Genomic DNA, 25,181 nt, shown 5'->3' on the forward strand with positions numbered 1-25,181 from the left:
CCAGAGCAGTAGCACAACTACTACAGCAACTCCATGTTGTGTCCCTTATAACAGCTAGTAAAATTACCTTCCAAGAAAAGTGAAGAAACTCAGCTGAGAGCTGAGTAGAGCATGGTTTGATCAGTGTCTATAGGGGAAGTTTCCTTTGTGCTCATTGAAGAGCTGTTGCCATTTGCCCTAAAGCTAAGGGGATCTATAAGCTTTCTTGCTTTTGTTCCTTAACCCCTGACTCCAGAGATTTGCTTGTATATGTAAATCTGCAGTCCTGTTTTAAAACATGGCTGTCTTTTAACCTTTTTTTTTTTTTTTAAACTACCAGCAATTTTTGAAAGTATAAAAAAGCATTTAACTCAATCTTTTTTTCTAATTCCACAGAGAAAATCAGTCTGTACCTACACAGGGTTTGGAAGAACATGCAAGCTTGTTACTAGCAAAGCTATGAAAAAGAAATAGTATCAAAGTGGTCTTTCTATTTTTCAGTGGTAGGGAAGATGTAAATTCATGGGGAGAAGGACACAGCAATGGTGTGCAACCAAGTACAGTGACCAGTTCTGCTTGGCTTACAACAGTGTAAACCTACAGCAATCACATCTGTATAGACTTTTTAATCAATCAGCAGACTTTTCCTGACTGCTACAGGTTTGGGATAGAGTCATATCTGGTCCATTATCCAATGTCCTCTACCAGCCAGCTCAGGGGAATTGTTTTGTATATGTATATCTATAAATTTAAATGATATCTATGTGCATCTCTTCTTGCTGGAACAGATTGTATGTCGAAATTGTTCAAGAAACAAATACCCCATGAAGTATCTCAAAGATCAAGCAGCCAAAGTCTGTGATAGCTGCTATGTGGAACTTAAGAAAAGAGGTAAGGTTCTTGGTGAAACTGACAAATCAATTTCCTGCTTGTACAATGGGGAGGCTTTAGAGCCTGCCTTATAATATACTGTGTTTTGTTAAATAATATTCCTCATTTCAAGCTTGAGGAATGTGTATTGAGGTCCCAGGAGGGCCAAGCTGTATGGCAGCTAAAACTGATCAGCAAGCCATAAAATCAAGTTTAGCAAACTGTTTTTTTCAAAATGAAAGAAGGGAAACTAGGTGAGATATATAGAAGAAATTCTTTGCTCACAGAGTGATGAGACCCTGGCAGAGGTTGCCCTGAGAAGCTGCGGCTGGCCCATCCCTGGAAGTGTCCAAGGCCAGGTTGGATGGGGCTTGGAGGAACCTGGTCTAGTGGAAGGTGTCCCTGCCCATGGCAGGGAGATGGAATGAGATGAAGTTTAAGGTCCCTTCCAACCCAAACCATTCTGGGATTCTGTGATTATGAGCCAGGTTCTCTGAGACCTCCCCTGGCCTTTTGATAAAACAGAATAATGATAAAAACTATGTCCTAAGAAGAGCAGCTGAGGACTGTGAGTTTGTCTCCTTTGAAGATAAGGAGACTGAGAGGTGACCTCACTGCTCTCTGCAGCTTCCTGAGGAGGGGACATGGCAACAGTGGTGCTGATCTCTTCCGCCTCTGATCCAGTGACAAGACACATGAACATGGTTCAGAACTTCATCAGGGCAGGTTCTGTCCTGACATGAGGAAACCTTTCTTTTCCCAGAGGGTGGCCAAACATTGGAACAGGCTTTCTGGAGAGGTGGGCTATACCATATACCTCTCAGTGTTTAAGAGACAATTAAAAAATGCCCTTAATAACATGTAATGTTTGGGCAACCCTAAATTGGTCAGGCAGTTAGACTAGATTGTTGTAGGTTGTTTCTAACTGAACTATTTTATTTTGTGATGTTATTACATGTGATAACTCTTCCCTGTAATTTCTAATTAATTCTCCATTAAAGTAAAACAATATCTTTATGGTTCTTCACTGCCCTCATCCATGTTGTAGCTTTTACAAAAAGAAATGCTGAGTCAGAGAGCCGACTCACTAAGAGTTTTTCTAAAGGGTGAGTTAACCTAGTTACAGATGAAAGCATGAATTCAAAGCAGAAGAGCTACTACCTATCTAGAACTCTGTGTTATTATCCTATCATATGTCTCTTTTCTGATTTAAGTACACATCCATTCAAATCAAAGATGGGGAGAGGGATTACAAATATATGAGCAGAGTGTGAACAGGAAATAATTTTCTTGCACAACTACTCATGTAGGCAGTCTCTAAAAGTAAGCTTATTATATTGCCAAGAATAAAAAGGTGTGGACAGATGAAGTTTAGTTTTTCCATCGGAATTAAAGAAATTCGCACTAGCCAAGAAAACACATAAATAGATGCAGCCATAACAGCCAAAAAAGCATCCCCAAGCTATTGTATGTCCAGAAGTAGTAACTCAGATTTGTGCTAATCTAATGCTGTGCTTTACTAAGAGCTTTCAAATAATGTGTGTTGCCAGAAGTGAAATCATGAAGATATGAATTCAGACAAGCGGGCTTAATGGAAGAATTCAAAGAATTCAAAGAGAATGGTTCATACAGAAAGAATGTTGCATTAGTGAATTTATCCTGCAAGGTGTTACAAAACATAGAGGAGAAAGATGTCAAAGCCATTTGCTTGATGCTTATTCTAAATAAGAAGAAACAAGCTGTGTGTGAGAAATGTCCTCTCACTACTTAAATTTTGAAAGAATTTATTCATTCATTTTGATAGTACAAACAATGATAAGAGGCTTCGAATGGCTGTCTGCTGTTACACAAAGCAAATTGCAGCGCAGGGTGCTTAGCCACCCATGGGGTGGCACCGATGGGGAGGCACACCTGGCTAGGGGATACAATTTTTACAACCCCCTAGCCCTGCCTCCTTCAGGTGCTCCGATTGGCTCGCTGTCTTCAGTCCTCCTTGGCTCATCCTTTCTAGGGTCTTCTGATAGGTTAGCTGCTTGCCCAGCTCTCCCCTTTATTAACCATAACATTTAAGTTAGCCACAACAAATTAACAATTGGACATAACAAACCTGTAGACCTAAATATATAAACCTATTTATCAGTTAGGCCCAACAAATCTATAGAGGTAGCCATAACGTATACACAACCATTAACAAATAACCATAACAAATACTTCATAAACCTTTACGAAAGCCAACTCTATGACTTCATTTATAACATGTGTTTTGTGCTTTTTGAGCTTTCTTGCAGGCCTTTTTCAAAAAACTGTAGGTTAGAACCATTAACTGAGAGTGCCATGGAATCTACTCATCAGACTTAAAGACGTGATTTGAAAGAAAGGCTAAAATAAAAACTGGTTATTGAGGAGGCGCTGCATTTTCCGTAGTCATTTGCATTAGTGTATCATGTGTCTCTTACCTCTAGCCTGATACGTACCCACTGATCCATTTCCCGCTTGCCTTTCTGAATTTTCCTAATCTTGCAGAGCGGCCACTGAGTGTGAGCTTCCCTCCAACTTCACCCAGGTGTTCAAGCAGTGCCTTCTCCTCTGTCTTCCACAATATTAATTATTCATCTTTTAAGAAACAGAAGAGGATCCCTTCAGCTCTCATGGAGGTAGGACCAAGCTGCCTGAGAAAGGCAAGGAACTATAGAAAACTGTGTGCTCATATTTCAGCAGCTATGTTTTTATTTTATACTGTGTGCAATTGGCTCAGCAAATGCCTTGGATTACTTTCATCATGCAATTGGTTTTTTTTGTTTTCACAGTAATGTTTAAAATAGAAAAATACTCTGAGATCAGAAGATACCACAGAAATGTCTTCAGCCCACTGAGAAACCCAGTTAGAGTATGGTACTTTAATTTGCTCATCAGCCTCTGAAGTCTTGAAAAAACTAAAATGCCTTCAAGGTACTAGATAGAAAAAGAGGGCAGATCAACAGAGCATGATATACTGTTCATCAGTTACCTTTCTTGGCAAGACTCTTACTTCTGAAATCTTACTTTGATTTCAGGAGAAACAAAATAACACTTATTCAGGGAATAGACTTACTTAGTGAATAGTCCTTGGCAATCAATTCAAGAGCGTACGTGTTTAATTGGACACTTTCCCTCCAGCTCAAACAAAACTATTTCAAATCAAATAGGTAAAATCCCAATTCCACCAATATAGAGAAAATTCCCACTGATTTCAATGGGGCCATGATTTCTCTGATAATATTAGTTTTCTTTCAAGGAATAAGGTGCCAATAATGTTGATGTATTCTAGGTAGCTAAGCTGCCCATTGAACTTGAGCACAGTAAGGTACTCCCATTTCCTGCAGGCATTTATTATTGTATTAAAGAGACTAGGGTGCAAATGTCTTGCTGAACTCATTGTACAGTTGAGACTCAGGAATTTTTTGAGGTTTGTTCAGGAGACTGTGCCAAAGATATAAGCATGTGATACAAACACAAATTGAGTACTAAGACAGCAGGCAGAATTTCAACCCCATGAGGAAAAAAGCATCACCTTTCTATCCACAGGGAGGAAGAGCATGTTTATTAACATGAACTATTTAACAATAGCATTACTCCAGGTCCTGGAACATTTCTGTTCTGCTGCGAAACACTGCTCCATTAATTCTCAGTCATCTCTTCTATCAGTGTTACAAAAGCTGGTTTTGAATCTCTGTCCTTTGTTTCTAAATCCAATACTATTACAGTTTACTGCTGTAACTAATGATATACACTGCATTCTGTGTGTGTATGCATAAAGTTCCATCTACTTAAAATCTGGATTTTTAAGAACATTAAGCACTTGCACCTCAAAATATTTCTATGAGAAGAGCAAGTCTTCTCAGAAATATTATTTGAAAAATGAAATCAAGTAATTATCAAGTGATTAACATAAATTAATATAAAACCATAGCAAGGCCGTAAATATACCCACATCTTAAAAGTGTTCTGCCACAAGACTGTAACTCACTTCTGGAAGCATGTAATTTTAAAATACAAAAAAACACAAAAAAACACCAGATGTGGGAAAAGGGACAAGTTTGGCTTTTCAGAACACAACTGCAAACTTATTGACCTCTATAATAACTCAATTGCATATTTTCTATCAGAGTTACTGAGAACTCTTTTTAACTATAAATATTTCAACAGTTAAAAGGAACCATAATACCACACTTATATTTTTTCTGTATCAATACTTTTAATGGTCTGCTTTATGGTTTCACTTGATTGGTTGGTTGGTTGGTGTGATGCAAACATGTGTAGTCAGGAGGGGGAAAGCCTTTACTGTTACAAATCCTGATTTCTCCTACCTGCTCCAGGTGGCAGCCTCGGGAGAGGGAGCTACCATCAGTGGTTACCTCAGCAGATGTAAGGGAGGCAAAAGACACTGGAAGAAACGCTGGTTTGTTATCAAAGGCAAAGTCCTCTACACCTACATAGCAAACGAGGTACTGTGCAATCTGACTTGAAACAGTTTCCTATCTGAGATCACTTCTTTATTCCCTACAGGCAGGAGACCAGTAAATAGGAAAGGTATAAACAACAGTTCTTACAACTACCTGCTTCTGGGACCTGGTCCTAACAGACTGGGTCAGCCACAGTCCTAGCTGGACCTTGGCAGCCCTCACACACTGCCCTTCTTTATTTGATTTCTTAGTATTCATGCTATCATAAATTATCAACCACTGTGAACCTTAGCATACATATTTACACCTAAAGAATTCAAGATCCTTCGGTGTTCTCTGATGCACTAAGTAACTGCCAGGTATTTTTGTAAATGGATAGTACTATGATCCATTTCTGGTGGGGAAGAGTACCATATAGTTTTGCAAGTATATTAAGATATACTTGTCCAATTAGCACCAACAGGGAAAGACAGGAGGCAGTCTGCAGAAGTGAGAATAATGCCTTCTGTGTTGGCCTGTAAGCTCCTCCTTACACCCAGCCAAAGAGGCTGGGTGTCAACTAAATAATTTTAATGTATTTTTTCTTTTCCAGGTCCCTTTTCTTATTTTATAATAGCTGCAATACAAATAAACTTGAAGTGTGATATAAAGTTTGGTTATAATGGATAGATTTCATAGGCAAAAACATAAATATTCATTTTGCTCAAATAAAGGACATAGAATGCAAAAACCCGTAAAAGCAATACTTGGTACTTGAAGTCCTTAGAATGCTTTGCAAACTTCAACTATTTAAACTTGCATCACCATCACCCCTGTGATGGTTAAATGAAGCAATGTTATCCCCTTTAAACAGGTGAGATTGAGTCACAAAAGGTTTCATAATTTGGCCAGCAGTTCAGACTGCTAGCATCAAATTCTGTATCCAGCACATTTACCTTATCTCGGCTAACCTTAAAAGTGATCATTTCTGGTTCAACAATACGGAAAAAGCAACAAGGGTTTCCTTTACATTCCCAGTCTGCAATTTACCTTCTAAAAGCAAAGGCAGCATACACATATAATCACTACCTAAATACAGTGACCAATAATGCAGCTATCAGTAACAGTGAAACTGAAATTTGATTAAGGCTTATTGTTTTCTTTAACTTGGACAAAGCTGTGTCTGGAAAGCAAAATTTGTGGAAGTTTCTTGTGAGCAAATTAAGGATTAATTGCATTCCTAACTAAGAAATTTCCAAGCAGCCTTTTGGAAAGCATGTCTGCTGCTTGAGAAAAACCAGATTTCTAAAAAAGTCACTAGTACTGTGAAAGGAAATTACAAGGTACCAAAAGGACTACTACTTGCAGCCAGCAAATAAAAATGATTGAAAGGAACATAACTGGAAGTGAGTCTCAGGCTTTCAGAACTACTTCTCTACTTTCAGTAATCTTGGGTTTGCCTCCTGCACTATTATGTCAAAGACAGCCATCATAGTAATGGCTAATTTGACCTTCATGGCCATGTGGATGATCATAAAGAACTGGACTTTGAGACGTGGTGTTCAGGACTCAGACTAGATAAAAAATGTGCAGTACACAGGCACTGCTCTTGTTTAGGTTAAGAGCCATGAATCCAGCAGAACATTCACACTACTGCTTTTGCAGTCATGTCACAGAGGTGTTGTATCATTTGCTTTTCAGAAAGGGCTGTCAAACTGTTACAAGCCTTCTCTCTAAATTTTGGTTCACTTTGCTTTCAGGACAAAGTTGCTACAGAAAGTCTGCCTTTGTTGGGTTTCACCATTGCCCCAGAAAAGGAGGAAGGAAGTATGGATACAGTTTTTCATCTCTACCACAAGCAGACTCTCTTTTATAGTTTCCGAGCAGAGGATAACAATTCAGCACACAGGTATGGGAATAGACTTCCACGTTAGCCGGGTTGCTTATGTAGGGATTTTCCCATCCTTCACTTCAGAATGTCTTCATAACAGAGGAAACAAACAGCTTTCAGAGTTTTGATTAAGACAAATTGCATGTGACTGGCCTGATTGACATTAAAAATCTACCTCATGCTTTTCAGTTCCTTCAAGAAGGAGAATTTGCTCTCTTCTGTAGGTAAAGAGGAGACTGAGCCTCAATAGCTAGAAGTTTGTCAAAGGTGATTACTGTACAGAAACTTCTAATTTATATGTTCAATTTATCAGTTTCTTAGTTTTCTCATCAACAAATAATTGTTTGGATATCCCCTTGTAATGTTACTGCTTCCACATAATAAGGTACTCACAAAATTTGTAATAAAAATGCCAGCACCCCAAGGGGGGAAATGATAAAAGGATATTAATATTTACAGGAGGTTTCATTGGTTTTAATCATACTTCACCAGTTTCATCTTTCCTATTCTAAGACAGCACTTGTACTATGTTTGAGATTTTGCAATAAATTACTGGTCAAGATTGTACTAGAAAGCAAGAGTACCCATACTCAGCTCCCTACTATAATCACAAAAGTATAGTTTGTCATTAGAGCTGGGATGGAAAATACAGTCTTTCTTCATGCTTTATGTTTTTAAAATATTTGCTTTTCATAAAATGCAAAAAATTCTATACGTACCGTCTTTTTCCCTCTACTTTTTAGGTGGATTGAAGCCATGGAAGAAGCATCCATATTATAGCAGCTATCACTCAATGAACTTGGAATAAATTCTCAGATTTCTATACATTTCCAGCAACCTTTTTCTGACTCACAAAACTGAACAATGTATTTCAGGCCCACTGGCCACACACACTGGATTTGAACTGTTTCCAGTTTGCTCTTTTTCTTCCTTCTTCTTACATCCACATTGTTGCAAATGAAAATTGCAAGATAGAGATTATTTATGGTGATCCTTATGCTTCTGCAAATTCAGCCTGTACTATAAGCTTCTCTTCTGATCCCAAAGTAAACTAAATCTCACATCAAGACCAGAAAATACATGGAAATATTGATTACAGTAAGTAATAGGCTCAGTTTTACTTACTCTAGAGCACTGTAGTATTTCATTGGGTTGGTTTTGATGTCTAGCATGACATGAGAAACAATGTAGTAAACAACAAATGATCATTTAAAGCACTTTATCATTTTTATTGAACTATAGCTTCATCTTCTTCATGTTTCTAAGGAGTTCTGTGGCCTGATTTATTACACTGTTAACAGGTGCCAGCATGAAATTATGCCCTGCGTATGCTAAATTGCTCCCACAGAAAATGAACAGCACATTCAATTTACCTGGTCTACCAACACTTCACTGACTATGATCCAACATAATTAGTATCAATTTATAATTTTACATAAATCACAGTATAATTTATGTTAAAGGTTTCATTTCACCACAGTACTTTGAAATGCACTCCAGTAGCACTACAGACCCAGATGCTGAATTATATCAGTGCTCCCTAAATACTGCAGACTCAAACCCAAAGGGTATTTTTAATTTATTATAAACCTACAGTTTTTATTTAACACATCTTCCTAGTAGTGTTAAGATTTTTATCATCTATTTAAATAGTGCATCTTTATTTTCAAAATTCTTGTTGTTTCTTCTTCTATGAAAAATATCATCAAAAGTTAAATCCACACAACCAGCACAGCATTTGAAATATGCTGGGTGGGCTGAAATGCTCTTGTCTGAACCTGCTCTGCTGGAGTCCGTTGGAACTCCTGTGGCTACACCTGTCTTATGTCAGACTGCTGCCACGCACTACATCTCCAGGGCTGGATTCTCAGCAGCCAGCTGTGTCTGTATGACTTCGAAGATGCTGTGGTGCTTTACACCAGCTGAGGATATAGATCTCTGGAGTTTGGGGGGGTGGGTTTTTTTGTTTAGTTTGGGGGATTGTTTGTTGTTGGGGTGGGGTTTTTTAGTGTTTTGGGTAGGGTTTTTTTATAAAGAAGGTTGAGAAGTGGTGTTCCAATCACTGCAATACAATGGTTTTGTCCTCAGTCATAATGTTTTTTCCTCAGTCATAATATTTAACTGAGGAATAGAATGACATCTATGATTAAAATATATCTTTGTATAAAAATAACATGTTCAAGAATTTACTTACATTAATTTATATTGGTGGGGATTTTTATTACTTCCATTTTCCCCTTTCTTCAAGAAGCTTAATGGATATCTGATTTTTTGACCCTAGCAAATCTTTTAGAATTGTCAATATTTTTAAAGGTCTATAATATATATCCAAATGATAAGGTATATCAGTTTATAACCTGGATAAGCAAGCTTAAAGAAATAAATACACACCTACCACTTAATAAAAATGTCATCATTTGGGTGGTTTTTGATACATCTAAGTCTGACCATTCCATAAAGCATATATTACCATATGCAAACAATAACCAAGAATGAGAAAAAGAAAACTTTAAATTCTTTAGTTAATGGATGAACAGCAATGTTAACTCTTTGTTTTATGTAAGAACCATGGCCTTGCTGCCAATACACTGTAAATGTTTATTCCCCTTTAAAAACAATTTGCACTGATAAAAAAAATAAGACAATATTGAATACAGAGCATGATCTCTAACCATGGTCTGAAACAAAACAAAACAAAATAAAACTGCACTACAGAATGACAATATTATGAAGATTTAGGTGCTGACATTTAGTGACTGTTCTATGAAGCTTTAAGTAAGAAGCAGGAAATGAATACATGAAAATATTTTGTTCTAAAAAATAAGATACAGTGCTATTAAGTATTGGTTTAAGTAATGTAGAAAAATAAAAGAGCAAAACATAAATGCAGTTCTACAGGCTTTTCCTTTACACAATTTTTACCTTCTTTAATTCCAGCTTTGCAGTTCCAGTTACTGTTAAAAGACACTTGCCAATTAAACAGTTCTCTGACAAACTAAGGAAGAGCATCAAATCAGAAGATCGTACTGGAGGCCTTCTGGTAGAAACAGGATTTAGACCTAATTGGTATGATTACATGTTTCAGTCCACACAGCATTTATCTTCTGTAAAGTCCTCCCTACTTTACTTCAGTTAGAGATACAGATGGTCTCAATGCAGCATAAAGAGCAAAAAATGAAAATGTCCTCACAATTTCAGTCCTACTGTTAACTGAATTTGAGCAAAGCTGAGCATCAGAGACAGAAATTTTCATTTCAGAGTTCACCCAGTAATCACCTTTTAGAAAATGCTAACATCTTAAAAGAGAGGTAAATAATCTGTTTACTACCTGACATTTACTCACACAGCTTTTTCTAATTTATAGCTAGTGTTACTACTTCAAAACAAAAATTTTGTTCCATATCTTCACAAATATTATTAAAAAATTTAGTAGTAAGTCAAAATGTACTAGCTACTCAGCCAATACCTGAGATTCAAGCTGCTCTCATTTGTTGTTTCAGAGTTTTTCTGTTTATTTATTTTTAAAATTATTAAGGCTATTAGTTATTATCTGCAAATAATATTTTCACCTATTCTACGGTGTATGCCTGCCTACATTAAATCTGTTTTTAAATAGTTATTAATTTTTTCTTCCAAATCAAAGTACAAGTCATTCGGAGATGGAGAATATCAAAATGACAAGATCCTATGCCACTTACAGAAGCACTGCTGGTCAAGCCCTGGGACTGCCATTCTTCCTGAGCTGATTCTCTGCTGCTTTTACCATACAGCTATGAATACCAACCAGGCTTTTCTGTTTGCATGCTACTTTGATACAAAAGCAGTAACAACTATGTTGGCTTGTAACCATGTTTAGTGAATATCACTTCTTGTGAAGGTAAAACAAAGACACCGTATTCAATGAGGGGAAAAGGTATTCCTTCAAATACTAGTCTAACTCCACAAGTTACATAGGAACATACAAACTTCTATGTATTAAAAGAACTCTGATTCTTCAGCCTCGGTGACATTGTGACACCACTTTTGATCAAGTTTTGACGAGAACGTTTCTAGACTCTAGGGCATTGCGGTATGAGGTCAAAAGTTGAATTTTATGATTTTAGAGGTCTTTCCCAACCTTTAATGATTTTATATAGTGATATTTTTCTGCAGTCAACAAATCCCGTAGCAGACAGCAAACACACTTTTACTGATAGACAAACATGGAGAAATGGGGGCAAAACCCCACTTAAATCAGTTAAATCTTTCGGGGCACCCGAGGAGAGGCGCCGTCGAGCCACGCTCCATGAGAGGAGCAGCCCTGAGAAGAGCCCTCCGTGCAGCTCGCGCTCCTGGCAGGAACTACGGGATGAGGAGAGGAGCCCTCACCGAGCAGAGCACAGGCGTGAGGAACAAGCAGGAGCTGACGTATGCCAGCTGGAATGCCCATTCCCCGAGGGCTGGATGGGAGAGGGAGCGGAGCTCCACCTGGCAGAAAGCGGTGGCTAGGGAAAGTGGTAATTTAATTTTTGGCTTTCTCACCATCCACATCTATTTTAACTGGCAGTTAGATAAATTTTCTCCAAGTCTGTTTTGCCCACGACAGTAACTGTTAAATGATCTCTCTGTCTTTATCTTGACCTATGTGCTTTTTCATTTCATTTTCTCCCTGTCCTGCTATGGAGGAGGAGGGGTAAGAGAGTGACTGGGTCATCCTCCGGCTAATATCCATGGTCAGCTCACCACAGTGTGGTAGATAGATACAATTATTAGATACAAACCTATCCAATTGTATAGATACAAACCCATCCAATTATCAATAAGGATAGGTTTAAAAACAGCTACAGTGGGTGAATATCTGATAGCCTGTGAGAAGACAAGCACTGAAAGGGGGTAAACTCTTACACCACCTCAGCTGCACCCAAATGTGGCTCATGCCTACCATTAAGTATTTGGAGGCAGTACTTCCCTCACAACCAGCTTTGCCGTATGAGCCCTAATCAGTGACACTGACTTTACAAAATTGAATAAAAACTCGGGACAGTCTGGCGGTGGCGTTTGTGAGAGCCTGCTCAACTGTGAGCCCACCTCTGACTGCACCTTCAGCGAGAACCAAGGTGCACCTGGAACATCAACACCACTGGCACACAGAACAGCCACCGCCAATCCACGACTTCGGGCTTCCGGCTCCTGAGGAACCTCCCGAGCGACAGGGACAAAGGCGGCGAACGTACCTTCTCCTCACTGCCCCAGAGGCCAGGTTCCTCTAAGCATTTTCCAGGCCCGGCCGGAGCGGTGCGGAGCTCGGGAGGCCCAGGTAGCCCGGTAGCCCCTCCCCGCAGCCGGCCCCGCCCCGCGGGGGATGGAGGGGCCGCGGCCGGGCGGGCGCTGGAAGAGGAAGCGGGAACGCGCTCCCAGGCGTCGGCGGTGGGGTCACGAACTCTGACCTGTCACAGGGCGCGGCGCACACACAACAAAACACCCCCGCCCCAACACAGCCCCGGCCCCCTCCCCTCCGCGGGCCCCACAGCCCCTTGCCGCCCCCGCGGGGGGAGGGAGGGCCGCTGCTGGGCACCGGCCTGCCCGGGCCCGGTCGGGTCACCGCCACTGCACCTTTGGCGCCCATTCGTGAGGTAAAAAACATTTTTTAAAATTGAAGCGGCCCGGTTGGGTTTGTTTCGTGGGGGCTAGGACGAGGGAAGGGGCGCGGGGAGGCGGCAGCGGGCCCTACTCTGGACACCCCCGCGAGGGGAGGGGTGGGGTGACGGTGGGTTTAGGGGAGGGGGATTGCACGGCTCCGGTATTTGGCTGGTAAGCGAGCACCAGCCGTGTTCTGGCCTGGTCTACAGCTCCTGGAGAGAGAGGAAAGGAGAGGAAACGACCATTGTGGCGTACTGGGTCGATCGGCGGGGCAGTCCTGTGCCGGAGCCGCTGGCTGCAGTGTGGGCCGGCTGAGGTCGGAGCCGGTCCGGTCGCGGTGAGCAAAGTCTGCTGTCCGGGGGGTGTAGGGCGATGGTCGCGGCGATGACGAGCGCGGGACACAGAGAGACAGAAGATGGAGTCTGAGCAGGCGGAGGCGGCGGCTTGAACCCGACCCTTTTACCTTTGCCACCGGGAGGGCGGAGGGGAGGGGGCGGCGGGTACTTTGCATACGGGGCTGAGACCGCCGCCATCTTACCGACTGCTTCCTCACTGCCATGCCTGGGCCTCCTGTAGGCTGACACAAGGCTATACCGGAGGGGAGGGGAAGGGGCCTAATGGCGGCGGCGGCAGCGGCCCCGCCTGGGCCCTGGCGGGCAGCCAGCGCCGCCATCTTGTGCTCAGTGAATCCCCGGGGGGGCTCTCTCTCTGTTCGAGGGGCGGTGCCGCCACCATTACAAGCGGGTCGCACGGCCAATGGGCGCTCTGCGGGAGTGCCGCGCCTGTCATGAAGTCATTGGTCAGACCTGGGGGCTGGCCGAGGGCGTGGCTCGGCGGCGTGCGGGGCGGGAGCTGCCGAAGGCTCTTCAACAGCGGGCGGGGCTTTGTGCAGCCAATGGGGGTGGGCGGTGCGCGCGGCGCAGCCAATGGGGGATGCGGCAGGCCCGGCCCGGCAGCAGGTGTCGGAGACGCTGCCGGTGCTGTTCGCCGTGTTCTTGCCCGGTCGGTGGTGGCGGGGTGTCGGCCGGGTTCCTGCCGCCAGGACGACGTACCAGGGACTACCGGCAGGGCTGGACCCGCTCCCCACGCGTCCCGCCGATGGCAGCCTGCTGGAGGCCGCTCGGTGTAGCCGGTCGAGCTCAGTGGGAAGGACCTCGTTTCATTAAGACAAAGGAGCACATTTCAATAAGTTTGAATTCTTCCTTTTGCCATGTCTTGTCAGTAGGGCCATACCCTTAGAATATCTCAGAATTTATGGCTTGCTTCTGACGTTTCACTGCATCTTAGGGAAAGATTAATGATTTTGCACTGTGTTTGGACAGCATATACTGAGCTGGCTGCCACTCTATTACATTGAGAATAATTCTCTGGTGCTCCTGGTGCCTTCCTACAGTTTTTAAGTTCCACCTGTCGTGTTCGTTTGTTTGGGGGGGTTTATTGTTGTTGTTGTTTTACAAACTGTTGCTCAGGGCTTTTGCTAGGATGCTGATTTTGCCTTCTGGGAGTTGACACCATTAAGAAGCTGGCTGTGTGTGGTTTCTAGGCTTCAGTTGGATTTGATCAGATAGCCTCAGCTTAAGGCTCTTTTATGAAGGTCGAAAGTACAAAAAGCCTTGGTGGATAACACCAACAGCAAATCTGTCAGAGCCATTCTACAGCAAACACTTTGTGTCTCTAGAAGGTACTGTTATGAACAAAGTATCTCATCTGCAGGGCTTCCGTCATCATAAAGCACTGAGAAAACAGCATGTTGTGAGCGTATGGTTATGCTTCTTGCTGAATATATATATAAAAAAATTAAGAGAAAACACTGAAAAGGAACAATTTAGAAACCATCCACAGGCTGAGCTTGGTGGAAGTGTTTCATAATCTTAATGTGCAAGTGCAACACTTGAATAAAATAATGACAAGCTTTAGTAGAAACTAGCATAAATAAAATTTCCACGGGGATGTCTCAACTTTGATTATGCATTGTTACAAATAATCTTTACTTGACATATGCAAAATTATTTTCCCATTTGCCACGATATAACTGAATCCTTTTAACTTAATGTTTTTTGACAATGTTAGCTTTGTAGAAGTTGCACTTGAATGGGGGACTTATTGGTGCTAGAGACATGCATACATTTTTCTGCTACATGTATTACTATTGTTTGCTGTATTTTTAAATTTTATATTAAATGGTTGCTTTGCAATTACAAGAACAGGCTTCCAATGAAACATCAAAGGGGCCAGCATTCAGGAATGCCTTTTATTGCCTACACCTGGGTCAGAATCTGAAGTCTGGCCCTCTAATTAGCAAGTCGCAATTAAAAACTGAATGCATTAATTGGAAACCTTAATTAAATTTACCTTGGAAGAAACACACCCCCACAGCCCTAAGAATGATAATTAAAAGTATATCAGAAGTGTTTTTTTCTTATTTCTTTGCCTTTGATTACTTTGTTGGGGGTTTTTTTGACTCTTGAAGTTGAAGGTGGAGTCACTCAAAATAGGATAAAATGATTCTGCAGTATTTTCTTCTCATTGTGATAATACTGTCACATTATAATAAAAAAATAGTTTAGGTAATGGAAAATACATTTTACATGTAACCGTTTACTTCCCTTATTGTGTAAGATTACTCTTAAGAATATGGATGAACATGGCTGTTTGATGGAATGAGTTGATAAAATTTTGTACAAAACAGCATGTGGTGTAGAAGCAGTTTTAATGGTACAATTTCTCCTCCTTGAGCTGAGGAAAGTGCCTTTGAGATCTATGAATTCCACAAATTGCATTGCTACTCGGCTCTGGAACTGGTCTTTTCTCATTTATGAAATCAGCAGCTCTTCCTTACAGCTTAAACAATAGAGTGGAAATATTATTTTAGAGACTTAATAAAGTAAAAGAATAACTGTGCCTCAGCAGTTTGGACAGCATGGTTCCAGTATGCATGTCCCATGTATATATATATATGTGTGTGTGTGTGTATGTGTGTGTGCACAAACACACACATCAATGGCATCTTCTCTTATTTGCCAGGCATATCAAGCAGAATTGCAAATTTTCAAAAAGCCATGGCAGAGCTCTCTTTAATAATAAGAAAAAACCCAAACTTTTGTGCCTGATGGAAGTTGCTGGCATCTTTCCAAACAGGTTCTCTAATGATCTTGTTTCACCATGGCAACCAGTATGGAGATGCTGGCTCAGCAGGTAGTGGAGACTCAGCAGGTGGCTGAGGTGAGTGACAGATGATATCACAACAGTTGGTATATGAGATTTTGAAATTAAAAACATATCAGGGAGTCCCTGCTGATTACAGTTAAGCATAAATGGAACAGAAAATCTTTGTAGAGAAGTGTTGCTTTACACTTGGGGACAAACATGAAACCAGTGCAACTGGGACATGTTTTGTTCACCTTACTTTTTTCTGGTGGCCCCCATATTAGTAATGCAAGTAGGAAGATCAACATGAGCTATAGAGAAACTTGGCTGTATTATGAATTGTTTAAAAAATTAATAAAAAATTTCTTGTAATTTAATCATTGGATTGACCGTTTTGGACATGGAAAGCTTCTGCTCATTTGAATTGTAATCTAGATCCTTCACAGTGTTTGAAGTTACCTGTTTTACTTATGCACTAGATTGAATTTACAGCAAGGTGGTTAATTTAAATCAGGTTTTATATTTTCTGCCTACACTTAAAAGAAAAAAGGCACAAAACATACTTGAAGTGATATAAAGTGGTCTTGATGTATATTCACTGAAGCTTGGATGCTCAACAGCTGAAAAGTTTAAATCAACTCATAAACACAAACTACAAGTGTTCACAGCCATAGAAAATTACTTATTTATCTCCTTCACTATGCAAACATCAGTCAAAAAATAAACTAAGTATTTTGTCTGATTAAAATTATCTGGTTTAATATCCTACAAATTAACTGTGATTTATCATGATTACATAATTAAGGAATTTAATAAATAATAAAGGGGAAGTGTGCTGAGAGGCCTCTGTAGATAAGGCCACTCTTCAGACATTAGTTTGGCATTTTCTTTCACCTATTTAGCTAAGATTACGCCTGTATTTTAAAAAATATTTTGATTTCAAGAAGAAGCCCTATAGAAGAAGAACATACAAGTTTAATTCTGGTTTTAGAAGTACATTTGAGATCCCCTACTTAGAAGTATTCTTTTTAAAAAAGAAATTTTGTTCTTTTTAGCGTGGAAAATAGTCTAGTGAGTGTCCTGGAAGTAACATCTGTGAAATTGTTTCAAAAAAGTCCCTAAGTTTCACAGTGAAAACCAACAAGAGGTTTTGCACTCTAGTTTTCTGTACCAGGTATGAATTTGGCAAGCTGCATTTTTTAAAAACACTTCCAACTATACTTGGAAATAGAAACCTGTAATGGAAATACTGGCAAACTTTATACTATTTTGGTAGAACTTGGGTGCTATAGTAACATCTAAAGCACATAAAATATGTGACATTTGTAATTCCTCGTGCAGGAAATGCACCGTGGTAACATAGTGTGATGGTTGTATCTTGCCACTGGAGAGATCGCTCCATCCCAAGAGTGTATGAAGCTCTGTGATTTCTTCCTGGCCGGTGGGTAAATAGAGGGCTTCATCTCTTAATAGCATTCAGCTGCTGCTTAAATTATATGCCTGTCTACTTCATAACACCATGAAAATTTTGTTCATGGAAAACCAGTTGTAAGCAGCATTATCTCATTAAGAATTCATTAATACTATTGCCTTGTTAATTTTGAATCATTTCTTTTTGAATGGCTTACTGCCTGCTATTTGTGTCTTCCATCACATAGTTTTTAATACAGGTAAATATATTACTCATTTCTTTGAAATATGCTAAAATTCTATGTTTGTACTCACCGTTTCTTAGATAAAATGTAGAATCAAACTAGGCACTAGCTTTAAAAAATTAGAGATTTTCAGAACGTTGTATTTTTTCTCAGTGAAGATTAAATGGAAAAAGAGGGTCATTGATCATGTACTGAATTTCAGGTTATGAACTCTGAGTGACCAGTTGCAAACAGGATACCCTAATGCAAATATTAGCAGCTTTAGCTATATCTGCGTCATTTTTTCAACATAATTGCCACATACGTAGTGCATGGGTTTATTGAAAACTGTGATGCCAAGCACCAAATCAAACTGTCATGCAAGTGGGCTACATGTTGTTTCTCTTTCTTGAGCAATAGTTCATCAGCTTTGTTTTTCGTGAAACTGAATGTATCACAGAAGTTGCTGGGTGTGCTCCAGTACTGCATGTATTTTTGTACTTACTCGGTTTTTAGGATTTAAAAAAATTGTTCTTGTGATTGTTTCAAATGGTTTGACTGTCCTTGCTTGCTTCTGCTTTATATAATGTTGCTTGCTTAATTTTTTTCCGATTGTGCATTTCTGAATAGATTGGATGAGAATTCCATTTTTACTGTCTGCAGTTGCAATTACTTGCAGTTCATGAAACTGGAGAACAGAGAGCACCTAGGGGATCTGGAGGGAATTTCATCAATTTCTCCTCATCCTGAGCAGCTTTTGAAAAGCAGAAAATATGCTTAAGCCATAATGCAAAAATAAGTAATGCTGTTTTTCTCAAGTATTTATTTAGTACTGTCACTGTGCAATACACAAGTGGCCTAGGTTCAGTCCCAGCACCAGCTCAGATTTGACTTGAATACTGTTTTAAGAAAAATGTGTTTGGTTTTGAAGTGGAGATGCATTCCTGTGTAGTACCTTTGATTTTAATGCAAAATTTAAAAATTTTGAAACAGAGCTGTCTCGGGGCAAGGGCGGGGGCATGGCAATAAGGGCTATTTCATCTTTCCAACAGCAGCTCTGATGTAATCAGGAATAATTTTTAGCAGTTGCTAAAACTGTCGTTTGCCATCTCTCTGTCAGCCGCAAACAATTTCCGGTGCGTCCTTTTTCCTGTCAGAGACTATAGGGAGAGTCACGAGGTGACTGTTGAGCCCTGTGCTTCCCAGATCTTGCTTATGACAGCTGCATTTCTGGAGAATTTTCACTTCTCTCACTGTCCTCATAGGAAACTATCAAAAGCATGTTTTGCCATCAAACTCAAAAAATACTGGATATCATTGTCACCTTAAACATTTTCTTGACCTTCTTCCGACATCTCTGACATGTTACATCATAAATAGTTCAGCAATTCAGATTTTGGTCCAGATGAAGACAGTGTGTTGGAAAAGGAGAGTGGAAACACTGTTGGTGTGATAGAATAAGTTTTTACTTTGTTTTAAAAATTGATGAAGTGTGACATAAGATCCTTTAAAATTTTATTGCTATCATTGGCCACTTGCTCATTTCTGATGATTTTTCAAGGTGGAGTTCTGATGCAAAGTCTTCTTAAACAATTTTTGGCTCAAATACAGCTTTTCTCAAGTTATTGTTAACGGTAAAAGACCTAGACATACCATGAGCCTGAGAAGTATCTCACAGAAAGTGCGTATGGGAGTAAGGAGATCCTATTTGGTTTAGGCAGTTTGGCAGCCTCTGCACTGAAGATTGTTACCAGATGTGGCATAGCTGCTGGTGTAACAAGAGTGTGGGGTGTTACGTAAGACCTGGTCTGAGATTTTCTTTTGCATGCAGGTATGCCAGTGTTTAGTGGTTACTTTTAAATGATGGTTGAATAAATTTCAGTAAAACGTAGCACGCTTAAGTTTTCTGGGACATTCGGCCTACTTGGTTTCTTTCTTCATCTCTTGAACATGAAGTCTCATCTGAGTCAAAGAAATGAAAGAGTGTTTGAAAATATGTTTCAGAATTACAGATACTTACGATCATTGACCTTGGAGGACACAGTTTTTGCCTAAACAGCTTCCAAAGTAGTTGCTCTAACATGATATTGTATTTCTTATGAAAAACAGAATAGTCAATTTTTGTGTTTATTCATGTAAGTGAACCTAATATAGTGCTAAACTATATTGTCTTCCTGATACGAGTACTCACAAGCCATTTCCTTTCAGAATAGTTTTATTCAATTTATTTGGGTGTCTAGTTAACAATAGCTTCATTTTTTCCTTTCTCTTTTTTTAGTGTTTATATAAGCTGTCTGAAGGTAAGCTTGTAAATCTCTGATGGAACTTTGGTTTAGAGCATATTCTTGGGCTACTGTTGATCTTTTTCTCTTTTCTTTTTTTTTGATATATTTTCACTTAAGTCAAATTTGATGCGATTGACTAGGTAGGACTATAAAAGAGTATATCACATATTTATCCATTTTGATCTTTTGTAGTTGTGTGAAAATGCTCAAGGTAGAAATTTATCTGTCAAACAAAATGACAGGGTTTTTCCCCCCCTCACTCTTGTAAATCGTGCATTTAAAAATAATGCATTCCGTTATTTTAGCATGGTTGTTGTTCTGTTATCAACCAATGGCATGTGTATTCAGTCTGGAAAATAAACTTGAGATTTTAGTAGCAGTCAGAAATTAAAAGCTGTCCTTTCTCCACTGAGTATTAAGTAGGTGAGCCTGAAAAGAAGGCAAAATTCTGCATTTCACAGTCCTACACCGTCCAGAGTATTTATGCATCTTAATAAGAGTTTAGAAACAAATTGCACATGCATACTGAAGCATTTATTTGTATTATACAAATTGTCCATTGCTGCACCGTATCTCCTCAGCAAAGACTAAAATAATGTCTGTTTTCAGTTTAAGAAATACGTGTTCTTGAATATTTGATAATAAAAATGACATCTTGACAGCATAAAATGACAGCATAAAATGGCATCTTGTCTCAGACTTACCCAACTTTACAGAGAACTTGCTGTTAGACTTAACCAACTACTCCTGTGTTGAGGATAAGAAATTACTCATATTAAAGGAGACTGGAATTAATCAGTATAAATAACCTCTATATGAGGACATGGTTCATTCTATAAAAACTGAGGAAGTGTTTTAAAGCATAAAGCAGTAATTTTCATTTTGATGTAGTATCAGCAACCACTTTTGTACGCTAGGGCCCCTTTGCAAACCCAGAAAAAGACATGGTTGTCTAGTTCCAAAATGTTTAAAGAATTTCCATGCAGGTACCGTCTCTCTCCCCCCCTTTCTCTCCCCGTTTATCAAGTCCTTAAACAACATGGAGAAATAGACCACTCTTTATTTCCAAGCTGCCTGCAGTACATTGTCGTGTAAGGTTTGAAGATGCATCAATGAAAGGCTAAGGATTCTACAACTGAACAACTGTAAGATAGTTTTAAAAGACTTTCTTGCTCTAATTTAGACCTTTTAAAAGGTGCATAGCTTAGTTAATAATTTGGCATGGAAGGCAAGAAGATCATCGGTTACTTGTGTCCTCTAAGAGTGGATTTTTGTGAGTCTTTTTTCTCACCTATGTATCTTGTTTTCTGCAGCTGAAAGCTTTGAATCATCTAATGATTAGTAAACTCCACTATTTCTGTATCTCTTCTCTGCATTTTCCTCATTTAACATGCAACTTCTGTGACCTGTATATTAAAGATAATTAGAGATTGTATGTTCAATTTAGACTATACTTTTATAGTACGTGGGACTATTTATGGTACAGGAAATAGGGGAGTAGAATAGTATGGCTTCACTAAGTCTTGTGTATTTTAATACCTCTGCTTCCCCAAAGAGACTGCAGTCCATGTTTCTTGCTATCCAAACTGTTTTTTCTTTCTTTATGTTATAAGTGAACTTTCTGTATATTAAACAAAGATTTTTCAAAGCAAGCTTAAATTGACATTACCCTATTGTTCAGCTATATAAGTTTTGGTAGTTAATTCCAAGATTGTTTAAAAGAGGATTTGATAAAAACAGCTTGTGAGCATCCTGGTTTTGGACATGTTACTGCAGATAACAAAATTATAGAATGGTTTGGGTTGGATGAGACCTTCAAGATCGTCTAGTCCAACTCCCTGCTGCAGACAGGGACACCTCCCACTATCCCAGTTTGCTCCAAGCCCCATCCAACCTGGCCTGGGACACTTCCAGGGATGAGGCAGCCACAGATTCTCTGGGCAACCTGTGCCGGGGCCTCACCACCTTCACAGGGAAGAATTTCTTCCCAATATCCAACCTAAATGTCATCTTGCATGTTTAATTAAACATTTAACATTTTGCTCTGAAAACAGCTTTATGAGGGGTGTTTTTCAAGCTTTTTCTAGGTATTCAGAATTAGATTTGCATTATAGTTTGGTACTCTAGAAAGATATGGAATAAAACAAGAAACACTAGTATTCAGAAGTAGTGCCAAAGTTCATCTCTGTCACACTAAAGTACTTCAAAATTATTAAAAGGGGAAATACTTAATGTGTTACATTATTTATGTAGGATGAATTCTATTTTTACGGAAGCAAAAAATGAGACAAGTGTATAATCAAAAGTTGAAAGAAGTATTTCTGCATTTCAGTAAGCTAAAGGATCATACAGTAATTACCCAGTGATTTATTTGAGCGGAGTGGTGGTGGTGGTGGTTTCGTCACGTTCACTCCATTTCCAGAAAAAGAAAGTATTCTGATAAGGCATTGAAAGCAAATCCAACTTGGTTTAATGACTGTAACCTTTCCAATAAATTTTGACTCTGTACTATAGGGCCATCTGATTTTTCATAAATATAGGTACTTCTAAAAGTATTCAGTATCTTAACAGTGAATTAAAATTCTGTATGTTATTTACAGGTGCCGACTGTTCAGACTTCGCTATCTGAATCTCCAGTGATGACCAGCCCTTCCCAGCGTATCCAGATAATTTCCACGGACTCCTCTGTAGCTTCACCACAACGCATTCAGGTAAAAACCCATTAATTAACCAACTATTACATCTTCTCTTTTTTTCTCCTCCTTCCACTTAGATTTTTACAAAAGCATACTAAAGTCTATGAAATACTTCCTCTTAAGTTTTGTGAGAACAGATAATTTTTAGTGAAAACTAGAAATCTTTCTCTCTCAGCATTTATTTGGTGCTGACTAGATGGCTGGATATGAGAGATGATGTAGCCAGTGAGGACTATTTACAGAGGTTAAGCCTTGTGTACACAAGCAAATCTCCTGAGCTCTGGCCACAGCAAAAGGTCAAACATTGTCAACAGAACATCTGAAATCATCTCCAAGTGCCTTCCTCTTCCCACTTAGGAACCAGTAGGGGATTAATCTATTTAGCATAAAGTTAGCCTTTGGGAATGCTGCATGGTGGGTCTTTGTTACTGGTAGATAATAAAAAGATGTCACTAATGTATCAGAATGTATGCAGTGGTGAATTGTATAGGACTTACTAAGTTTTGATGAAATACTGGTGTATATTGATATGGTTACTCTACCAGGCAAAATAGAGATTGTGCTACCAGACAACTGTATCAGAAATAGAAACCTTCCATCATAAGGGAATCTTGTGAATCAGGGTGTGAAACAATAAGGCTGCCTGATTCCATCTTTTGTTGATAACTTCAGGGAGTAACATCTTACATGAAATGCATAGGTAAAAAAATGCAAAGGTAAATGTTAACTGGAGAACATCTCCTTAGTGCTATTTATAAAGAAAAATCAGAGAGAGCTTCTTTGTAATTTTTCACACATACAGTTCTGAGATGGAATGAAAGGTTTTAAAACATAAAATTTACTGTGGTCATGAATTTCTTCAATGTTTTACAGATTGTGACAGATCAGCAAACAGGTCAGAAAATTCAAATAGTGACAGCAGTGGATTCAGCTGTGTCTCCAAAGCAACAGTTCATTTTAGCTAGTCCAGATGGAGCTGGTGCAGGAAAGGTGATCTTGGCAGCACCTGAGTCATCTAATGCTAAACAGCTTATCTTTACCACCACAGACAACATTGTGCCAGGCAGAATTCAGGTAAATACAGTAATTTAGATAGACCACAGAATTTTGGTTTTAATTTTTTTTTTGTTTGTTTTTAAGTTAAGTCTAAATTGCTTTAAGACTAAATGCAGTAGTTTTCTCCTGGCATGGATCAGACATATTACTTTTAGGCTTCATTGTTCAGGAATAAATCCTTCAGTCTTCACGTTCCTCATGCGTTCCATTGCACTCATCATCCCTGGTTGTGCGTTCTCATTGAAGTTCAAAGACATAAGCGAATGCTTAAGATAGGACTTGTGAGAAGTGCCAGGATTTCTCAGTCTGCTCAAGATTCACAGATATACAGAGATATAATTCACCTGAGCAAATTTATGTGAGTTCATACTTTACACTCAGTATCAAGACATTGCAATAACAGCTATTTAGAGCAGAAGCTGTCTTCTGCTCTGGTTTTTTTGTGTTCTTGGGCATAATCTACACCAACAGGAGCTTTGCAAAGCCAATGATATAAACAATAATGTACCTCTAGTGAAATTTGAGATTTCTTCCTAGCAGTCTTTAAAAAAAAGGATTTAAAAAATAAAAAGAAAAAGTGCCTGGTCCCTGTTGCTACTGTTACAATAGAGAATATTTTATAGGAAGAAGAATCATTTTTACATAAGTATTTAAAAAATTGTATTAACAGTCTTTTAAAATTGATTTTTACTATGCTAAATAGGATATCTGACATTACAGAGGGCTGGGTTTTTAAAATTTTTCTTGGTTAAATGGAATGTTCAGAACAGAAGTTTTGGAAGCCAAGGCCTTTGGAAGCTGAACGGTTTTTATGACAGATCTCAGTTTCAGGCTATCCCCTCTGAACCATATATCCCTAATAGCTAGAGAAGGGATAGATGGGAGCAGCACCTGAAAACTGTCTTTGGCTAAAATATAGAAGCTGTTCAAGAGTATTTGCAAGAAGGGAAAAACACTGTTGATTGCACAAGTGAGGAAACATTTGTACTGAACAAAGCTAGCGGTTTTATTTGCAATTTGTTTTGATATGATTATTTCAAAAGTCTCACTACTGACAGTAACAACTCTCAGTAAATTGAACTTAAACAACTAAATTTTATTCCACATCATTCATAAATTCAGTCCCCTCTTCTCAGCTGATACACCTATCTTGTTTTGTAGGCCAAGCTCCTTACCTTCATGTCTGACTAATTTCATTTTTTTGTTCTGGAATTTTGCTTTAGATAGTGACAGACTCTGCTTCAGTGGAACGTCTTCTGGGAAAAACTGATGTTCAGCGGCCCCAGGTAGTAGAATATTGTGTAGTCTGTGGTGATAAAGCATCAGGTAAGGAAGCATACAAAGCGGTATTGAAGGAACTTGCTTGAAAGGATGACTGGGATGAAGAGACAATTTTTCATGTGCTTTAACTGATTTTAGCTATGCTGATTGCAAAAGCAATTGAGTTTTTAAGTGGAAAAATATAACATACTGTGTATCTACACAAAAGACAGCTAAACTGCTTAGAAGAATATTAGGGTTTTTCCTTGAACTGAAGCATGTGATAAATTGGCTGAAAGATAAAGTGATGATTAAATAGCTCC

The 25,181-nt window shown here is 39.2% G+C and overlaps 2 protein-coding genes and 1 long non-coding RNA gene across 12 annotated transcripts in view; 2 read left to right on the forward strand and 1 right to left on the reverse strand.

Moving 5' to 3' along the window:
- FGD5 (FYVE, RhoGEF and PH domain containing 5) overlaps nucleotides 1-10,046 on the forward strand; it is a 76,145-nt gene extending 66,099 nt beyond the window's left edge. The window contains exons 17-21 of one of the 2 annotated variants that reach the window (XM_085072170.1): nucleotides 768-870; nucleotides 3,373-3,503; nucleotides 5,205-5,333; nucleotides 7,031-7,179; nucleotides 7,905-8,238. In XM_085072170.1, coding sequence (XP_084928296.1) covers nucleotides 768-870; nucleotides 3,373-3,503; nucleotides 5,205-5,333; nucleotides 7,031-7,179; nucleotides 7,905-7,941 — 549 coding nt within the window. In that variant the 3' untranslated portion in view covers nucleotides 7,942-8,238. Of the gene's footprint in view, nucleotides 1-767; nucleotides 871-3,372; nucleotides 3,504-5,204; nucleotides 5,334-7,030; nucleotides 7,180-7,904 lie in introns of both variants that reach the window. The other variant, XM_085072169.1, reaches the window with a different exon arrangement.
- LOC146431482 (uncharacterized) lies at nucleotides 2,617-13,166 on the reverse strand. The gene is made up of 3 exons (XR_014854660.1): nucleotides 13,036-13,166; nucleotides 3,324-3,462; nucleotides 2,617-2,897 (listed from the first exon to the last, which is right to left on the reverse strand). It is a non-coding gene; the product is annotated as an uncharacterized LOC146431482 (long non-coding RNA).
- Nucleotides 12,478-25,181, forward strand: part of NR2C2 (nuclear receptor subfamily 2 group C member 2) — a 36,142-nt gene continuing 23,438 nt past the window's right edge. The window contains exons 1-6 of one of the 9 annotated variants that reach the window (XM_085072183.1): nucleotides 15,919-16,002; nucleotides 17,269-17,368; nucleotides 19,840-19,861; nucleotides 22,447-22,557; nucleotides 23,416-23,616; nucleotides 24,822-24,924. In XM_085072183.1, the coding sequence (XP_084928309.1) occupies nucleotides 22,486-22,557; nucleotides 23,416-23,616; nucleotides 24,822-24,924 (376 nt within the window). In that variant the 5' untranslated portion in view covers nucleotides 15,919-16,002; nucleotides 17,269-17,368; nucleotides 19,840-19,861; nucleotides 22,447-22,485. Of the gene's footprint in view, nucleotides 12,774-12,998; nucleotides 13,118-13,720; nucleotides 14,462-15,918; nucleotides 16,003-17,268; nucleotides 17,369-19,839; nucleotides 19,862-22,446; nucleotides 22,558-23,415; nucleotides 23,617-24,821; nucleotides 24,925-25,181 lie in introns of those variants that run through there. The other 8 variants (XM_085072181.1, XM_085072180.1, XM_085072185.1 and 5 more) reach the window with 8 other exon arrangements.

The sequence above is a fragment of the Lichenostomus cassidix genome, chromosome 12 (assembly GCF_008360975.1).
Source record: "Lichenostomus cassidix isolate B80296 chromosome 12, HeHo_3.0, whole genome shotgun sequence".
Taxonomy (NCBI): Eukaryota; Metazoa; Chordata; class Aves; order Passeriformes; family Meliphagidae; genus Lichenostomus; species Lichenostomus cassidix.